Here is a 13,507-nt window from a genome sequence, read left to right as displayed (position 1 = left end):
TGGTCCCTTTTTTATCTGAGCTGCCTTTTCCCCCAGCATGTGAGGCCAGCTCCCAAGCCGTGGAGCAATCCTCCTGGTACACATCTATACTATTCTTGGGTGTAAGTGCTCGATTTCTGTTATTTTATATTCCACAAATGAGTGCAGTCTTTCAATATCTCTCTCTCTCTCTCTCTCTCTCTCTCTCTCTCTCTCTCTCTCTTTGACTCATTTCACAAACATCTCCATGTTGATCCACTTATATGCAAATTTCATGACTTCATCCTTTCTAACAGCTGCATAGTATTTCTTTGTGTAGATGTACCAAAATTTCTTTAACCAGTTATCTGTTCTCGGGCACTCGGGTCTTTTCCAGATTCTGGCTATTGTAAACAGTGCTGCAATGAACATACAAGTGCAGATGTCATTTCTGCTATACTTTTTTGCATCTCTGGGATATATTCCCAGAAGTGATATTGCTGGGTCAAATGGGAGTTCAATTTCTAATTTTTTGAAAAGCATCCATACGGTTTTCCAAAAGGGTTGAACCAGTTGGTATTCACACCAGCAGTGAAGGAGGGTCCGTTTCTCCCCACATCCTCGCCAACACTGGTTGCTTTTGTTCTTTTGGATGTGGGCCAATCTCTGTGGTGTGAGATGATACCTCATTGTTGTTTTGATCTGCCTCTCCCTGATGATTAGTGATGAAGAGCATTTTTTCATGTGCCTTTTTGCCATTTAGATTTCTTCTTTGAGAAAGTTTCTGTTCATTTCATCACCCCATTTTCTGATGGGGTTGGATGTTTTCTTCTTGTACAGTTCAACCAGTGCCTTGTATACCCTTGATAACAGCCCTTATCAGATGGGTATTGGGTGAATATCCTTTCCCATTCTGTAGGTTGTTTTTGTATTCTGGTCACAGTATCTTTTGAGGTGCAAAAGCTTCTTAGTTTAAGATAGTCCCATTTGTTTATCTCTGTTTCCACTTGTTTGGTCAGCGTGTGTCACCTTTGAAGATACCTTTAGCTTCAATGTCATGGAGGGTTTTGCCAACCATGTCTTCAATGTATCTTATGGATTCTAGTCTGATGTTGAGGTCTTTAATCCATTTTGATCTGAGTTTCGTGCATGGTGTTAGGTAGAGGTCTGAGCCCTTTTTTTTTTTTTTGCATGTAGATGTCCAGTTTTGCCAGCACCATTTGTTAAAGAGGCTTTCTTTGCTCCACTTCACATTTCTTGCTCCAGGGAGCTTTTTCTATAACCGTTATTTATGACATCAGAATAGGGGCTGGAGATAGTATAGCCTTGCACTAAACTGACCCAGGATTGACCTATACCACGTATGGTCCCCTCTGCCAGGAGTGATCCCTGAGCACAGCTGGTTGTGATTAATTCCCCCCCAAAAGCATTAGAATTATGGAAGATATATGTGAATCTTCAAGAATCATCAAAATTAGTGTGAATGGGGAGCAAACAAACAACAGCATTTTGTCATCTTTAGATTTGGTGAACAGTAGTATAAGAGCAATACAGTACATCTTGTAGGGTGCTTACCTTGTTCATGGTTGACCCAGGTTTGATTCCTGCTTCTTATATGGTACTCAGAGCCTGCCAGAAATGATTCCTGAGTACAGAACCAGGAGTAAACTGTGAGTACTGCCAAGTGTGGTCTGAAAACAAAAACAAAATTCACAAGGATACACAGGAATACACACAGAATTATGTATAATCTAGTTACAGAAGGCTCAGTGGTAAGGAGAAAAACATAGGCTCAAACCTGGTAAAACTGAAGCAACTTTGTAACCAAAGTTAAGGAAAAATTACAATAAAAATTGTGTTTGTATATTTGTATTTTATCTCATTTATCTTAATCTATTTAGCACAGTTCAACAAATATTAAATCCATAGCGGTTGGAAACATGCTGACACTTCCTTTAAAGGCCAAACATGATCCAGCAATTCCTTTCCTAGGAATCTACTCAAGAGAAAAGGAACACATGTCCATACAAAGACATGATTTGAGTGTTCATAGCACTATCATTTATAATAGTCAAAAAGTGAAAACAGGGTCAGAGATAGTACAGAAGAAGGCACTTGCCCTGCACACAGCCAACTCAGATTTGATCTCCAACACCACATAGGGTCTCTCGAGCCCCACCAGAAATGATTCAGAACCAGGAGAAAAGTCTGGAACACAGGCTGGTATGATCCTTCCCATCAAAAAATTAAGCCTTAGTTATGGGACTGGAGAGATAGTATAGTGGGTAAGACTTTTGCCTTGCATGAACCTAGGCTGACCTGGGTTTGTTACCTGGCATCACATTTGGTGCCAAAAATAAAACCAGAGCTTAATGTAGGCATCACTTAGGGTTTTTTGACTGATGAAATACACATTACATTAAATTTATCTATCTTTTTAATTTTTTCAAATGGATAGGTGAGTAGTCTTAAGTACATTTATCATTGTTATGTGCTCAATGTCCAGAACTTTAATCTTGCAAAATTCAAATTACATCCATTGAGCAAAAATTCTTTCTTCCCTTCCCTCTGCCCCTGATAACCACCCTTTTTCTTGTGTGAAAGTGATCAGATATTAATAAGTGGAATCACACAGTGACTTGGTGTGACTGGCTTATTTTAACATAATATCCACAGAGTTCATGAACTATGTTGTAGCAAGTATAAGAACATTCTTTTTAGACTAGCACACATCCAAAAGAACAAAAGCAACCGCTGTTGGAGAGGATGTGGAGAGAAAGGGACCCTTCTTCACTGCTGGTGGGAATGCCGACTGGTTCAGCCCTTCTGGAAAACAATTTGGACGACTCTCAAAAAATTAGATATTGAATTCCCATTTGACCCAGCAATACCACTGCTGGGAATATATCCCAGAGAGGCAAAAAAGTACAATTGAAACAACATCTGCACATGTATGTTCATCGCAGCACTGTTTACAATAGCCAGAATCTGGAAAAAACCCGAATGCCCCAGAACGGATGACTGGTTGAGGAAACTTTGGTACATCTATACAATGGAATACTATGCAGCTGTTAGAAAAAAGGAGGTCAAGAATTTTGTAGTCAAGTGGATGGGCATGAAAAGTTTCACGCTGAGTGAAATGAGTCAGAAAGAGAGAGACAGACATAGAAAGATTGCACTCATCTATGGTATATAGAATAACAGAGTGGGAGACTAACACCCAAGAACTGTAGAAATAAGTACCAGGAGGTTGACTCCATAGCTTCGAGGCTGGCCTCACGTTCCGGGGAAAGGTCAACTCAGAGAAGCGATCACCAACTACATTGTAGTCGAAGGCCATGTGGGGGAAGGGAGTTGCGGGCTGAATGAGGGCTAGAGACTGAGCACAGCGGCCACTCAACACCTTTATTGCAAACCACAACAGCTAATTAGAGAGAGAAAACAGAAGGGAATGCCTTGCCACAGTGGCAGGGTGGGGTGGGGGGGAGATGGGATTGGGGAGGGTGGGAGGGACACTGGGTTTACGGGTGGTGGAGAATGGGCACTGGTGAAGGGATGGGTTCCCAAACTTTGTATGAGGGAAGTATAAGCACAAAAGTGTATAAATCTGTAACTGTACCCTCACCGTGATTCTCTAATTAAAAATAAATAAATTTTTAAAAAAATTTAAAAAAAAATTTAAAAAAAAAAAAAAGAAAGAACATTCTTTTTGTGTTTTGTTTTTGGTCCATCTCCAGTGGTACTTGATGGCTACTCCCACTTCTTTGCTTAGGGGATCATACAGTGCTGTGACCTGCTGAATGCAGAGTGTATGCTTAGCCGAGCCCATTGAGCTGTTTCTCTGGTATCTCCTTCCTTTTTAAGACTGATCAAATACTGGGGCCTGAGCGGTAGTACAGTGGGAAGGGTGTTTACCTTGCATGCGGACAACCCGGGTTCGACCCCCAGCATCCCATATGGTCCCTGAGCACCTCTAGGAGTAATTCCTGAGTGCAGAACCAGGAGTATGAGCATTGCCGAGTGTGACCCAGAAAAAATTAAAAAGATTGAATAATACTTTGTTCTGTTTTAAAAAGGGACTATACCACAGGACCAGAGCAATAGTACAGTAGGTAGGGTGCTTACCTTGCATGCGGCCGACCAGGGCTAGATCTTTGGCATTCCATATAATCCTCCAGCCCTGCCACGCATGATTCCTTAGTGTAGAGCCAGGAGTAAGCCCTGAGCACTGCTAGGTATGGCCCCAAAGCAAAAAAGAGAAGTAACTGCCCTGTTTTATGTTTCTATCGGTAGAATAGTTTTCAAATTTCATGTTCTTAGGTATGCCAATAAGTTATATTTCTCTAGGAATTTGTTTCATCAAACTTCAATTCATTGATAGAATGTTTGTAATATATTCGATATTTATAGTGATTTTTTTAAAAGCTTACACTGCTTATCTAAGCTTCTTTCCTCCTTTCAAAAATTAATATTGCCGGGGCTGGAGTGATAGCACAGCGGGTAGGGCGTTTGCCTTGCACGCGGCCGACCCTGGCTCTAATCCCAGCATCCCATATGGTCCCCTGAGCACCGCCAGGGGTAATTCCTGAGTGAAGAGCCAGAAGTAACCCCTGTGCATCACCGGGTGTGACCCAAAAACCAAAAAAAAAAAATTAATATTGCCTCAGGTATTAACTCTTTTATTTTTTTGATAGTTTTGTGCTTCTTTAGTCTTTTTTAAATGTTTTTTAATTTTATTTGCTCTTGCTCTTATTATCACCCACTCATCCATGTCACTAGTATGACTGAAGACCTGATACCTATTCAACCCATTATTTCCTGTTCTTTTCTCCCCCACTTGATTTCTTTCCTTCTTTGCCCTTCTGCTCTCTCAACAATTACCATTCACTTTTTTAAAAATGTTATTTTAATTAAATTAATTAAATCTTTTTTATTCCTCGTCCCCTTCTCTTCATTTTCATTGTTGCTATAGTCAGGGTTCGAACAATACATTCGCTGACCATGACATGCACACATCTTTTTTAGTTTACAAAAGTGCTTGCAGGATGTGGTGCCTTTTTTATGATCCTACACATAGTTATGGTTAGCTTTTGTATGGCCAGAAGTCACTTGTGGGTTCACAGATCACAGACCACTTAACTACCAGGTTTTCTGGATGACAGGGCTTGCACGAAAGGTGCTTTAGGCTCCTGGGTCTTTCCTTTTTAATTTATTTTCCTATTTTTTTTTTTTATTCCTCTCTGCTTCCACTTTTTTTTTTTTAATCTCCTTTGCTTTGTTGTTGGTCTCACACTTTGTGAGTATGCTTTGTTCTATCTTGGGCTTCTATGGTTTTTGTCTCTTCTTTCTACCTCCTCCAAACCAATTTTCTAGAGAGGTGCTCATTTGTATGTGTTTTTCTAAATGACAGTAAATTGGGCTGTAAGAAATTGAAGTATTCTAGGGGCTGGAGCGATAGTACAGCGGGTAGAGCGTTTGCCTTGCACGTGGCCAACCCGGGTTCGATTCCCAGCATCCCATATGGTCCCCTGAGCACCACCAGGCGTAATTACCCCTGTGCATCGTCAGGTGTGACCCAAAAAGCAAAAACAAAAAACAAAAAGAAAAAAAATGAAGTATTCTAAATGGAGTTGTTTTCATAGTCATATGCAACCTCTGTTAGCTGTACTTAATTTTTTTTTGGGGGGGTCACAACCAGCGATGCTCAGGCATTACTTCTGGGTCTGCATTCAGGAATTACTCCGGATGGTGCTTGGGGCACTGTGTGGGATGCTAGGGGATTGAACCCAGGTCGGCCTCATGCCTACCTACTGTACTATCGCTCCAGCCCTGTACTCAAAATTTTAACACGTTCTGATTGAAAAGATTATTATCAAATGTAGCTTAATCTTTTTTTTTCTCTCTCCTTGGCAGGACCCGTTGGGGCCCAGCCCCTACTCATGGTGCCCAGAAGACCTGGCTATGGCACCATGGGCAAACCCATTAAATTGCTGGCTAACTGTTTTCAAGTTGAAATCCCAAAGATTGATGTCTACCTCTATGAGGTAGATATTAAACCAGACAAGTGTCCTCGGAGAGTGAACAGGTAAGGATCATGAAGTAAAATTTTTTTGCTCTTTATATTTGTCTTTGCTTTAGTAATTGCATATATATTGGAATAATAATAATAATGCCTAACAGTTTTTTCAAGGGCACATAACAGTTTGTTTTTTGAAATTGTTGAGGATCAAAACAGAAATTATGACACCATGAAAACCACTATTTTTAGCCACCACTACTACCACAACTATGATCTTAAAGAAAGAATTATTAAGGGTTTATTACATAATACCTTATATAATGTGGGAGCAGGATCAGAAGAAAAATGACAGTGCAGACATACTGCCTATTAGCAAGGCAAAAGATGCTTAGTGTTATTTTAAGAGCATAAGAAAATGATGTAGCCCTTTTCTTTTGTCACAGAGAAAATATCTAAGCTTATGTTATAATGGAAAACTGTAAAGGCTGTTGGCAGATTTTTTTTTTTTTTTTGCTTTTTGGGTCACACCCGGCAATGCACAGGGGTCATTCCTGGCTCATGCACTCAGGAATTATCCCTGGCGGTGCTCATGGGACCATATGGGATGCTGGGATTCGAACTCGGGTTGGCCGCGTGCAAGGCAAATGCCCTACCCGCTGTGCTATCACTCCAGCCCCGCTGTTGGCAGATTTTTAATCAAAACTATATTTCTGAAGCATAGTCAATTTCAAAAACAAATTTTCTTTTTGAAAAGTGATTGTAGAGACTGGAGTACAGCGAGTAGGGTGTTTGCCTTGCATGCAGCCGACCCGAGTTCGATCCCCAGCATCCCATATTGTCCCCCAAGCACCGCCAGGAGTAGTTCCTGAGTGGAGAGCCAGGAGGAACTCCTGTGCATCATCAGTGTGATCCAAAAAAAAAAACCACGAAAAGTGATTGTAAAGTTTATCTAATGCCTTCTGACTTCTGGAATTTCAGTTGTTGAAATAGACAGAAATGGAACCAACAATTACAATCACTTTTCAGTATTAGCCGAGTATGGGCCAAAATGTAGCAGATCTTTCATATCTAATTTTAATTTGTCTAAAAGGATTAAAATGTCAACAAATTATCTTTTTTGGTTTTTGGTTTTGGACCACACCCTGTGCTTACTCCTGACTCTGCACTCCCTATACTACTCCTATATACTCCCTATACCCTATACTACTCCCTATACTACTGCTCCGGCCCCAAATTTTCTGTTTTCGATACAGATGAACTTTTTTTCTTATTGCAAAGATTTTTTTTTGTTGTTTTCCATAACTTTGTAGAACTTATAAGGATACATATAAAAAGAATCATGAGAATCATCTTGTGACTTACATTTTTTAGTGTTTAAAGCATCAGATATGTTTTCTCTTGTCCATATGCCACATGCTCAAATATTTGTTTTATGGCATTAATCACAATACTGGAATGATGCATAATAGCCAAACAAGTTTCCTCTTTAGTCAGATAAGTTTTCTACAGCAAAATATTCAGGATATGCTAGTGAATCATTTTATGAGTCAGCTTCTTTATTTTATTTTTACAAAGTTGTTTGTGATATTTTATTCCATTTAATATTCAAACACCAACTCCACCACCATTATACCTTCCCACCACCATATTTCCATCCCGAATCCAAAACCCTAACCCCAGAGCACAACCAAAATAATTTATTTTGTATTGCTTGTTATGAATGATCTGCTAAAAATGATCCCAAAAAGGTTTCTTAGACCAGGAAAGTGTGTGAAGATTGTTGTATTTCACCCAAGAGCCATTAAGCCCTTCTATAAGAGATCAGTAACATGTTATTAAAGGTTGAGCTTGTGTGCTTATATCTATATCTGTATAAACATATGTCCCCCTAAGATTGGTTGCCTTCTACTTTAAACCCCATCAAATGTGGCGTGCTACTCTTGGTGTATTGGTGGTGTAAAGTATGAGATGTCCAGAAATAGATGCACTCCTGGGTGAGGCTCGGCCTGAGCGTGTGGAGAGCAGCCATGAGCATGGTGGCAGTTAAGTCCTGGAGGTTTTCGGCTGCTGGGGCTGGGTCCCTTGGGGTGGGGAGGGGCCTCATCTGACCCCCTCCAGGTTGCCCCGAGTGAAACAACCTGGTGCAGGGTCTGGAGTCGTGTCTATGATGTACCATTCTTCCGAGACGTTTATTATTGAGTCTTATGAGTGAGCTTCTCAGTTTAAACTTTTAGTTGCTTTATTTCTAAATTTTTTTAATTAAAAAAAAACTGGGGTTATTAAAACACCCAGCAGTGCTCAGGACTTACTCTCTGTGTGCAGGGATCACTTCTGGTAGACTCTGGGGACCGTATGGGGTACTGGGGATCAAATCCAGGTCAGCCATGTGTAAAGCAAACATCATACCCTCTGTACTATATTGTCCAGCACCCTTTAGTTACTTTTTTTTCTTAAGTTTTCCTACCTACGTGTACAAGTTATATGTGTTTAGGGTTTTTTTTTTTTAATTTAATGGTTCTTATTGAGTATCATGATTTGGCAAGAACACTTTGGTGGCTGGGATTATGGCCCTGGATTTGATCCCTGGCACTACTACCCCCCATCTAAACACCTAAAAGAAGAACAAATTTCTGGGTTGTTTTTTTTTCCTTTGTTTTAGGATTTTGTTTGTTTGTTTGTTTGGGGCCATACCTAGCCCATTGCTGGGGAAGAGCTCATTCTTGGTAGTGTTTGGTGGACCATGCTGTGCAGAGAGAGGTGGAGGGGTACAGGGCTGGGAGAGATTCAACCTGGTCTTCTTGTGAGTAAAGCATAGTACTATCCCTGCGAGTCCTGTAGGTTCCATTTTCTATGGTTTTAGTAAGTGAGTAATATTGATAACTATCAAATCTTTATAGAATATAGCCTAAGATATAATAAATTTTGCAACTTGAGATCTTAGTCTAGATTTGCCAGTTATATATACAAATGAGCTTTGAATCTACAGTTAAGTACTTATTCAGAATCTTGAAGTTGGGGAAGTAATTGCTGAGAAAAATTTATGTACACTGTGATTCTAACTGTAAGATCTATTTTAAGCATGATTAAATATTTCAAAGACAGGACTGGAGCAATGGTACAGTGAGAGGGCATTTGCCTTGCACACGGCCAACCTGGGTTTGATTCCCAGCATCCCATATGGTCCCCCAGCACTGCCACGAGTAATTCCTGAGTGCACAAGCCAGGAGTAACCCCTGTGCATCACCAGTGTGACCTGAAAAAACGTGAAACAAAAAAAAAAAACAAAACTAAGACTTTAAATGGTAATAGATTATGGTTGTATTTGGGAGGATTTCAGTTTTCCTTCATAAGTTAAACAGTATGTAATAATTACTGCTTTTTAATGTTTTGTTATGATTAATCAAATAATCCCAGATAGTTTTTGTAGGTTGCATTTGGATATAATATCATCCTTTTTGGGTTACACCTAGAAATACTCAGGGTTACTCATGGCTCTGCACTCAGGAATCATTCCTGGTGGTACTCAGGGAACCAGGGGATGCCAGGGATCAAATCGGGGTCTGCCACATGCATGGCAAGCTCCTTTCCCACTATATTATCTTTCCAGTTCCAATTTCTTTTAATTTATTTTATTTCATTTACTTAGTTTGGCTTCTGACCACACCCAGCAGTGCTCAGGGCTTACTCCTGGCTCTGCACTTTTTTTTTATTTATTTATTTTATTTCATTTACTTAGTTTGACTTTTGACCACACCCAGCAGTGCTCAGGGCTTACTCCTGGCTCTGCACTAAGGGATCTCTCCTGTTGGGGCCAAGGGTCTACCGTTTTGAGGTGATGGGGATTGAACTCTAGTTGGCCATGTGTAAAACAAATGCCCTGCCTGCTGTACTATTGCTCCAGCCCTGGATTTAATGTCATTCTGTCATTGAGTTTTAGAAGGAAATAATAAATCTATTGATAATCTTCTGTCTTGTTTTTTTTCTTTTTGGATCACACCGGCCACGTGCAAGGCAAACGCCCTACCTGATGTGCTAACACTTCAGCCCCAACCTTCTGGCTTTTAAGTGGAAATCTCAAACTAGAGTGGAGGAAGTCTGCTTTTAGGAATATTACTGGGATAGTGTAATTTGGGTAGTTTAGTTTGTGAAAAGAGGAACATTCTTATTTTAAAATAGCTGTGAACTTGAAATCCACGTATCTTATAGTCAATTCATTTTATCTATTTAGTTGGGCTTGGGGCCAAACCCATTCGTGTTCAGGGGCTATTCCTGGCAGTGCTTGGAACCAAACCAGAGTCAAGTGCATTCAAGGCAAGTGCCTTTAATCCTGCATTGTCTCTGGCTCCACAGTTAACTCATTTACAGTATATAATTCAGGGAATTTTTTATATCTTCAGAGAGATTTGATATATTTGGTATACTCACAATATAACCATCACCACAGTTTATTTTTATAACATTCTATTCTCCCCAAAAATAAAAGCACGTGCTCTTTAGTTGTCATTCCCCATTGCATTCTAGCTTTCCTTCTTAATTTAGTCACCTTGAAATTACAAAATTATTTATAATTAGGTTTTAGGCATAGAAGGTTTCAAGTTGATCCCTTCACCGTACCCACTTCACTTCCCTCCACCAATGTCTCTCCCACCCCCATTTGTCTCCCACCCATAAGTCTGCTTCTACAAGAGGCACTTTTTTTCTTTTTATAAGCTTTTGCACTGTGGTTTATTGTACTATTGCTGATAGCGTGACACTTTACCACCTTTTAGCAGCACCTCCTCCTCCTCCCAGCTAAACACTTCTCTCCATCACAGATGTTGCCTCCTACCTGTCTTACTCCCAAGCCTCCTCACATGGCATTTCCTACTGGATACCAAATCTTTGGTTTCATTGTCTTGGGGTATTATCCCACCATTGTTATATAAATATAAATATATATATATATATGAGATCATTCTGTGTTGGTCTCTCTCCTTCTGACTAACTTTGCTCAGCATGATACTCTCCATGTATCATGCTGAGCAAAGTTTTCCATGTAGCATCAAATTTCATGACTTCTTGTGGCTGAGTAATATTCTATTGTGTATATATGTACCATAGTTTCTTTATCCAGTCATCTATTCTTGGACACTTGAGTTATTTCCAGATTTTGGCTCTTGTATATAATGCTACAAGAAACATAGGGGTGCAAATGTCTTTTTTCCATTTTGTTTTTGAGCCCTTGAGATATATTCAAAGAAGTGAGGATGCTGGGTCATATGGCAGCTCAATTCCTAAACTTTTTAGAAAATATTGTTTTACAGAAAGGCTTGATCAGTCAGCATTGCTACCAGCAGTGAATGAGAATTCCTTTCTCCCTGTGTCCAGGCCAGCACTGATTGTTCTTGTTCTTTTTTGATGTGTGCCAGTCTCTGTGATATGAGATGATATCTCATTGTTGTTTTGATTTGCATCTCCCTGATGATTAGTGATGTAAAGCATTTTTTTATGTGCCTTTTGGCCATTTGTATTTCTTCTTTGAGGAAATTTCGGTTCATCTCTTCTCCCCATTTTTTGGTGGGGTTGGAATGTTTTTCTTGTGAGGTTCTCCCAGTGCTTTGCGTATCTTTGATATTAACCCATAAAGATGAGAGAGTTAAGTAAATAATTTCTCCCATTCCATCTTTGTATCCTTGTAGTTATTTTCTTTGAGATGCAGAAACTTCTTATTAATTTAATGTAGTCCCATTTGTTTTATCTTTGCTTCCATTTGCTTGGTCAGGAGTGTTTCATCCATGAAGATGCCTTTAGCTTCAATGTCTTGGAGAGTTCTACCTACATTCTTCTGTGTATCTAATGGATTCTGTTCTGTTATCTTTAATTCCTTTTTATTTACTTATGTGAGTTCTTTTTCTTTTTCTTTTCTTTTCTTTTTTGCACGTAGCTGAGTTTTAGCTCACTCCAAAATACGAAGTGGAGTAAGTTTACCTTGCTCCACTTCATACTTTTTGCTCCTTTTTCTAAGATTTAAGGTTCTGTCTTTATTCAAGTACTATGCTGTTTTAATTACTACTAGTTGGAAGTACAGTTTGAATTTGGGGAAACAGATGCTCCCCACCTTTACACCAAGGGTTACTTCCGCTATTTAGCGAAGTTTATTATTCCATATGAATTTCAGGAGTGTTTGATCTGTTTCTCTGAAAAGTGTGATCCATATTGCTTTCTTTTCTGTAGTCCCAGCCAAATCACTACTTCGTTTTATATACCACTATCTCTGTACATTTACCTTTTCTGGACATTTTATTTAAGTGGAAGTATACAATAAGTAGTCTTTTGTGTGGCCAACATTTTTTATTTCCTATAGTGTTTTCATTAACACCCAGCATGTGTTAGTACCTCATTCCTTTTTATTACTGAAAAATATTCCATTGTGTGGATATGCTGCATTTTGTTTATGATTCTATCAGAGTATAGACTTGTTCGAACTGTGGGGCTCTTAAGAACTCTTGGCTATGGGGCTGGAGTGATAGCACAGTGGGTAGGGTGTTTACCTTGCACATGGCTGACCCGGGTTTGATTCCCAGCATCCCATATGGTCCCCTGAGCACTGCCAGGGCTGGTTCCTGAGTGCAGAGCCAGGAGTGACCCCTGTGCATCACCGGGTGTGACCAAAAAAGCAAAAAAAAAAAAAAAAAAAAAAACCACTTGACTGAAATAAGCGTACATGCAGAATTTTGTGTGGACAGGTATTGTTGTGTTTTTTTATTTTGTTTTATTTTATCTTGAATATATACCAAAGAATGGGATCTCATGTTAACTTTATTTTTGGTTTGGGGACACACCCAACAGTGCTTACACCTGACTCTGTGCTCAGGGATCACTCCTAGCAGGGCTCAGGAGACCATATGAAATGCTGGGAATCTAATCCAGGCTGGCTGCCTGCAGGGCAAGCACTCTGTCCACTGTATTATTTCACCAGCCCTCTCTTATGTTAACTTTTTATTTACCCTTTTGAGGAACTACCATATTCTTTTCCAGCATAGCTGCATTGATTTACATTATCACTAGCAATATGATACATGCACTGTTATATAGATAAAACAATATGTATGTTATATAACTTTATGTGCTACCTGAGCACCAAGGAAAGTATCAAAAAGTATGTCACATAGTATGTAGAGATGATATAAAGAATATTTTTTTTATTTTATTGAATCACCATGTGGAAAATTACAATGCTTTCAGGCTTAAGTCTCAGTTATACAATGCTGAAACAACCATCCCTTCACCAGTGCACGTATTCCACCACCAAAAAAACCCCAGTATACCTCCCATCCCCCACCCCCCCACCCCCGCCTGTGTAACTGATAAATTTCACTTTACTTTCTCTTTACTTTGGTTACATTCAATATTTCAACAAATAACTCACTATGATTGTTAGGAGTTCCCCACTAGAGTCAGACCTGCTGTGATGAGATATGAGGTCACCCGGTTTTGGATTTCTGTATTTTGCAACTAAGTCCAGGGAAATTTCTTCCAGAAATTGGATCA

General features: G+C 39.6%; 1 protein-coding gene across 1 annotated transcript in view; it reads left to right on the top strand.

Moving 5' to 3' along the window:
• Window positions 1–13,507, top strand: part of AGO3 (argonaute RISC catalytic component 3) — a 114,914-nt gene that overhangs the window by 24,421 nt on the left and 76,986 nt on the right. The window contains exon 2 of the mRNA XM_004614250.3: window positions 5,872–6,043. Coding sequence (XP_004614307.2) covers window positions 5,872–6,043 — 172 coding nt within the window. The remainder of the gene's footprint in view (window positions 1–5,871; window positions 6,044–13,507) is intronic.

The sequence above is a fragment of the Sorex araneus genome, chromosome 5 (assembly GCF_027595985.1).
Source record: "Sorex araneus isolate mSorAra2 chromosome 5, mSorAra2.pri, whole genome shotgun sequence".
Lineage (NCBI taxonomy): Eukaryota > Metazoa > Chordata > Mammalia > Eulipotyphla > Soricidae > Sorex > Sorex araneus.
Note: the sequence above shows the minus strand (reverse complement) of the source record. Positions and strands in the feature narration are given on the sequence as shown.